The following is a 7,051-nucleotide window of genomic DNA, read 5'->3' on the forward strand; positions in this document are numbered from 1 at the left end:
CACAAAAAAAAAAAAAAAAAAAAAGTTCAATAACAAGGGCCAAGCACAGTGGCTCACAGCTGTAATCCCAGCACTTTAGGAGGCCAAGGCAGGAAGATCACCTGAGGTCAGGAGTTCGATACCAGCCTGGCCTACATGGTGAAACCTCATCTTTACTAAAAATACAAAAATTAGCCAGGTGTGGTGGTGCATGCCTGTAATCCCAGCTACTCAGGAGGCTGAGGGAGGAGAATTGCTTGAACCTGGCAGGCAGAGGTTGCAGTGAGCCAAAATCGCACCACTGCACTCCAGCCTAGGCGACACAGCAAAACTCCATCTCACAAGAAAAAAAAAAGTTCAATAACAAGAAAAGTTTTAATAGTCCATTAGGAAAAGTGAGATGTCACCAAAAGTATATATTTACTCACTGCCAAATGAGTAGTATGAGCAATTGTTGGGAGAGAAAAAGAAACATCAGAGAAAGCATAACTGAGAATATGGCCTCCTCTGATTCAAATCGTTCTCCACGGAGCTAAGTCCAAATGTGCATCTGTGTGGCTCAGAAATGAGAGGGAGTCCACAGTTTGTCTATGTGGGACTCCAGTGGAGAGGTCTCTGCCCAGTCGCCACCACAGGGAGGCAGGAAATCAGAAGGCTGCTTTGGGGAAGATTCGCCTAATCCAGTCTCACCCTGAGAGGCTGAAAGGCAGAAGAACTTACAAGAGTACAAGAAAAACAAAAGATAACATTTGACCCCTAGCAACCAACCTCCTCTTTTCCAACCCAAGCTTAGGCTCGGCAAACCCCACAAGGTAAGCAATTTAAGGGGGAGGAAGTACCACTGATCTCAGGATTCCTGGGGAAAGGGCTTTGGCTTATGAGATAGGAGAATAAGAACGTAAAAATCTGGGGTTGCAGGTGAGCACAGATTTCTGCTCCCAGACTATCAGGAGTACATTGCTTCCAGACAGACCCGTCCAAAGGCAGCAGTAAAGACGGGAACTAACGCTAAGTGCCACTAGATGCCCAGCACTGGCTTAAAGCAGTTTCCACAGATGACCCCATTTAATCCTCCCAACAACCCTATGTGCTTGCTACTATTATTACCCCCATTTTCTGTTGTTGCTGTTTTTGTTTTTTTGAGACGGAGGCTCACTCTGTCGCCCAGGCTGGAATGCAGTGGCGTGATCTCACCTTACTGCAACCTCTGCCACCTGGGTTCAAGCAATTATCCTGCCTCATCCTCCTAAGTAGCTGGGATTACAGGCACCTGCCACTGCGCCCGGTTAATTTTTGTATTTTTAGTAGAGATGGGGTTTCACCATCTTGGCCAGGCTGGTCTTAAACTCCTGACCTCGTGATCCACTTGCCCCGGCCTCCCAAACTGTTGGGATTACGGCTGTGAGCCACCGCGCCTGACCTCGTTTTAGTTTTTTCAGAGATAGGGTTTCACTATGGCCCAGGCTGTATCTCCATCTAAAAGATGCAGAAACTCAGGCACAGGAAACCAGGAGCCATCAAACACAAAGCTCTGCTGCTGCAGAGCACAGCAGGTGAGCTGAGCATTTACATGCAGTCAAGAAAAGGAAAGCGGGAGGGGTCTAATGACCATGAGGGTAGTCCCAGGCCCTGGGATGCTCTCTGGGCTGCTCTGTCTTCCTCTTCATGTTGCTGTCTTCTTCCTTCTTTTCAACAAGATCTGCCGGGGACTGCGGAGACTCAGCCAGGATGGACTTACAGGTTTGTCTCTTGAGCCCAAACACCTTGCCCATTCATGATCACTCAAAACCCCCAGGCCGCGGCTGCCTGGGCCACGTTCAGGACAGCACTTCACTTCCAGGAAGAGCTTATGTGAGCCAGGCACGATGGGATCTCTGTGAAAATACAACGCGGGTAGGTAAGGATTAGAGAAGGAGGAACGTGTATTCATGTAATCCGTTCTGATGCCAAAGAGCAGGTCTTAGAGGGAGATAAATGTTTGGGGAGACTGACTCATAAAGCTCTAGGCTGGAAATGACAGCTAGGCTACACATCCCCTACCCTAGGTCCCAGGCGTTTCCATTCATTCTTCCGCAGATCACGCTGCCAAATCCTAACCGGGAACGCCCTCTTGGGGAAGGACAGGGAAGCGTGCATAGAACTTTGCTTTGCAACCCAGGACCAGGCCCACTTCAGTAAAAGCCAGCACGAAGCAGGAACCCTCAGCCCCTGATGCCAGGCTGGCACACAGACAAAGTCTCGCAACCCGTCCAACACCCAAGGGGACCTGCGGTCCTGGCAGGACAGCCTCGTGTTCTGGCCCGCATCACAGCCAGCCGGCTGCAGCAGTCAGATAAACTTCAGCTGCATGCAGGCTGTAGCACCCGCAGGCCTTAGGCACATCCCGGTGCTGGGCTGGTCTCATGCAGTGGACTGTGGGTGTGACCCAATATTGTGTTGGCCTTAGTGGCCATAGGGTTACCCCTGTACCCTCCCCCAACCCCAGCACAGCAGCACGAAGAGAGACACTGTTTGCTTGGAGGAAGAAGAGGTAAGTGGAGGAGTTTGCCTTGGAACCCAGAACTAGGCTCTCTACAGTAAAACCCAGTACTGGGCAGAGCCTCATCACTCTGATGCTAGACCAGTACCCACAGGCAGATCTCACCCCACCCTAGTGCCAGATGAGAACCCATAGCCCCAGTGACAGGGACTTGGGATCTGGGCTACATCACCAACATGCCAACTACAGTGGCCTTGGGCCCTGAATGAACCTCAGCAGCAGCAGGCAAGCCATCGTGGGTCTTGGGCATGCCCCAGTGCTGTGCCAGTCTCGGCAGCCTGGACTTCAGGCGTGACCCAGGGCTGTGTCAGCCGCAGTGGCCAAAGAATTCCAGCCACAGTGATCCTGGGCTTAGGGCACCCCCTAGCACAACTGCAACAGCTGAAGCAGTCATGGGCTTAGGGTCTCGACAAATCAGCCTCTCCTTAATCTCATATGGGTTTCCTGATGAAAGAAGAGCCCACACAAACCCGGGCAATGAAGACTGGCTTAGATACCTGTGTCAATGCAGACACTGGCACACAGCCACAAGGATCAAGATCAATCAGAGAAAAGCGACAGCACCAAATGAACAAATTAAGGTGCCAGTGACTAACCCTAAAGATACAGAGATGAGGCCTGGTGTTGGTGGCTCACGCCTGTAATCCCAGCACTTTGGGGGACTGAGGTGGGAGGATCACTTCAGCCCAGGAGTTCAAGACCAGCACAGGCAACATATAAAACCCCATCTACAAAAAAATACCAAAAAAATTTAAAAGGGCATAGTGGTGCACGCCTGTGGTCCCAAATACTGAGGAGGCTGAAGCAGGAGGATCACTTGAGGCCAGGAGTTTGAGGCTGCAGTAAACTATGATTGTGCCACTCACTCCGGCCTGGGCAACAAATGAGACCTTGCAGCTAAATAAATAAGATGAAATAAATAAAATAATACTAATGGGTAACATCTAAGCGCTACTTCTTATAAAAGGTGAAAGCCTTTTATATGTACTGTCTTATTTATCTTTACACAGCCGTGTGAATTAATTACTGTTATATTTCCATTTGACAGATGAGAAAACTGAGATACAGAGAAGTAAGTGCCTTTCCCACTGGCAAGTGATGGGCCAGATGTGGACAAGCTGGACAGGGTTTAAGTCCAGCTAACATGCTGCTCAGAGTGAGGAATAAACTCAGAACCAATAATTGGTGGGAATGTAAATTAGTAAAGCCATTATGGCAAACAGTACGGAGATTCCTTAAAAACCTAAAAATAGATATATCATAGGATCCAGCAATCTCACTGCTGAATATATATCCAAAGGAAAGGGAATCAGTACGTTGAAGAGATATCTGCACTCTCATGTTTACTGCAGCACTACTCATAATACCCGAGATAGAATCAGCCTGTGTCTATCAAAAGAGGAATGGCTAAAGAATATGTGGACTATATACACACAATGGGATGTTATTCAGCCATTAAAAGACAATGAAATCCTGTCATTCATGTCAACATGGAAGAGCCTGGAGTACATTACTTAAGTGAAATAACGTAGGCGCAGAAAGATAAATACCACATGTGAGTACATGTGAAAACTCAAAAAGCTTATCGCTAGAAATAGAGAACAGAAAGGCAGGCATGGTGGCTCACACCTATAATCCAAGCACTTTGGTTGGCTGAGGCAGCTTGAAGCCAGGAGTTCAAGACCAGTCTAGGCAACATAGCAAGACCCTGTTTCTAAAAATAAAAATAAAATTAGCCTGGCATGGTGGCATGTACCTGTAGTCCCAGCTACTTGGGAGACTGAGGCAGGAGAATCAGTTGAGCCCAGGAGTTTGAGGCCACAGTGAGTTATGATCGTGCCACAGCACTCCAGCCTGGGCAACAGAGAAAGACCCTGTCTCTCTCTCTCTCTCTCTCTTTTTTTTTTTGAGACAGAATTTCACTCTTTTTGCCCAGGCTGGAGTGCAGTGGTACAGTCTCAGCTTACTGCAACGTCTGCCACCTGGGTTCAAGCAATTCCCCTGCCTTAAGTGTCCCAAGTAGCTGGGACTACAGGCCTGTGCCACCACACCCGACTAATTTTTGTATTTTTAGTAGAGACAGGGTTTCTCCATGTTGGCCAGGCTGGTCTCGAACTCCTGACCTCAGGTGATCCGCCCATCTCGGTCTCCCAAAGCGCTGGGATTACAGGCGTGAGCCACCACGCCTGGCCTGGAATATATTCTTAAATTCATTTTGAATGGCTCAGATAACAAAAACCTCTTTTTCTTAGTAAATATTGACTTTCAATAGTTACAGTTGTTCCTCTTACGAGGCCCAGTCTAGGAGGACTCGACTGAAATGATGACAGCAGACAATTCCATCAACCAGAAAGAGGATTTTGAGCTCATCGTTGAGGGAAAGCTGATGAAAGACAGCAGAGAGGTTCCAGGCTGCATTTTCCAAGATGTTGTCCTCTACTCCACCAAGACCTCCTGGATACTTCAGTAGGATATAGCAGTAAAACCTCATGGAGCAGATCATTTGGGCAGGCTGGGTACCAAAGGGAAACAGAAAATACAGCAGCCTTTCAGGGCAGATCACACTGGGGAGACAGGGAGGTGGGGCAGCAAGGAAAGGAAAGTGAAGCTTAAAGGTCTAAGGAGGATGGGGAGGGCAACGCGAGCAGAGAGACTGCAGCTGAAGTTAGCAGGCCTGATAAGCATCCACCAGAGAAAACAGCGTGGGTGGATTCCAAGGAAGGGAATTTCCAAACTGAACCCCTGACTCAAAAAAAGACCCCCAGTGTGGGCGAGGTGGCTCACTCCTGTAATCCCAGCACTTTGGGAGGCCAAGGTGGGCGGATCACAAGGTCAGGAGTTCGAGACCAGCCTGGCTAACATGGTGAAAACTCATCTCTACTAAAAATGCAAAAAATTAGCTGGGCATGGTGGAGGGCGCCTGTAATCCCAACTACGTGGGAGGCTGAGGCAGGAGAATCACTTGAACCCGGGAGGCAGAGGTTGAAGTGAGCCGAGATAGTGCCTTTGCACTCCAGCCTGGGCAACAAGAGCAAGACTCCGTCTCAAAACAAAACGAAACAAAACAAAACACCCAAATACTAAACTAACTTAGCTCCTGCCCTACCTGAATTTTTTATTTCTGGTTCAGATTCTCTCATGATCTTCCCGAAATGTTATCCTTCTGCTTCGGGGAGAGGAGAGCAACGGAAGGAACTGGCCCAGGCCCACCACTAAAGTAGCCCCAGGACCAATTGGGGTCCTCAGAGAAGCCCCAGAAGAGCCAGGAACGCGCTGCAGAAAACCTGGGGAGGGCGAGGCCTCCACCCAACACTCCACTCACAACTGGACTCTGCCACGAAAGCCAGCTCCAACATTTAGATGCCCTAAAAGGAACAAAATTAACCTTCCACGAACATGATTCAAGCAGCCTCGGTGTCTTCCGACCCAACCCATCATGGCAACCACAATTGTGGACCGCAGTCCCAATGACCTGTTCACATGATTTTGTATTTCTTTTTTTTTTTTTTTTTTTTTTTGAGACAGAGTCTTGCTCTGTCACCCAGGCTGGAGTGCAGTGGCTCGATCTCACCTCACTGTAAAGCTCCACCTCCCCGGTTCACGTCATTCTCCTGACTCAGCCTCCTGAGTAGCTGGGACTACAGGCGCCAGCCCCATGCTCGGCTAATATTTTTTATTTTTAGTAGACAGGGTCTGCACTGTGTTAGCCAGGGCAGTCTTGATCTCCTGACCTTGTGTTCCGCCCGCCTCGGCCTCCCAAAGTGCTGGGATTACAGGCGTGAGCCACCACGCCCGGCCTATTTTGCATTTCTTGAGTAATCGTAATATGCGGGTTAAACACACGGATTACAACACTTTGGATGAAAAGCCACATAATAGGGAAATTTTGGGACTACTGTCTCTCAAAAAAATAAAAATAAAAAACAGCTCATGTGGAAGAACCAGGACTTACCTTCTTTGAAACTATGTTTATGTTAAGCATTTTCCCCTTTGTAAGCCCATCACTGTGTAAGAGTGTCAAAACTGTGCAACACATTTTTTAACAGTCCAAAACCAAGTTATTTGATAAATCAAGATGCAGCCGTGCACCTGTGTTACTCTCCCTCCTGTTTTGTTCCTGTGAACACATCAGATAACCTGCATTCACTCTCCAACTCTGTACAATACCAGAAAGAAACTTCAGATGAAATGCTTTTCAATATTTGCCTTTTTTCTGGAACAACTTATACAAATATAACTTACACAAATTATACATAAATAAGTACAAATTAAAGCCTCTGCTTTAATTTTCAAACACTTTGAACCCAGATTTTCAGGGGTCTCAGAATGGAGTTTTGTATTTAAAGTCTAAATTTGGCCGGGCGCGGTGGCTCAAGCCTGTAATCCCAGCACTCTGAGAGGCCGAGGCGGGCGGATCACGAGGTCAGGAAATCGAGACCATCCTGACTAACACGGTGAAACCCCATCTCTACTAAAAATACAAAAAAAAAAATTAACTGGGCGTGGTGGCGGGCGCCTGTAGTCCCAGCTACT

General features: G+C 48.0%; 1 protein-coding gene across 2 annotated transcripts in view; it reads right to left on the minus strand.

The window, feature by feature from the left end:
- The window catches only part of USP18 (ubiquitin specific peptidase 18), a 34,177-nt gene that overhangs the window by 21,077 nt on the left and 6,049 nt on the right, over positions 1 to 7,051 (minus strand). For both annotated transcript variants that reach the window (XM_017891325.1, XM_017891326.1), the window contains exon 2: positions 1,589 to 1,853. In XM_017891325.1, the coding sequence (XP_017746814.1) occupies positions 1,589 to 1,751 (163 nt within the window). In that variant the 5' untranslated portion in view covers positions 1,752 to 1,853. The remainder of the gene's footprint in view (positions 1 to 1,588; positions 1,854 to 7,051) is intronic.

This window comes from Rhinopithecus bieti, unplaced genomic scaffold, assembly GCF_001698545.2.
Source record: "Rhinopithecus bieti isolate Rb0 unplaced genomic scaffold, ASM169854v2 scaffold_20777, whole genome shotgun sequence".
NCBI lineage: Eukaryota > Metazoa > Chordata > Mammalia > Primates > Cercopithecidae > Rhinopithecus > Rhinopithecus bieti.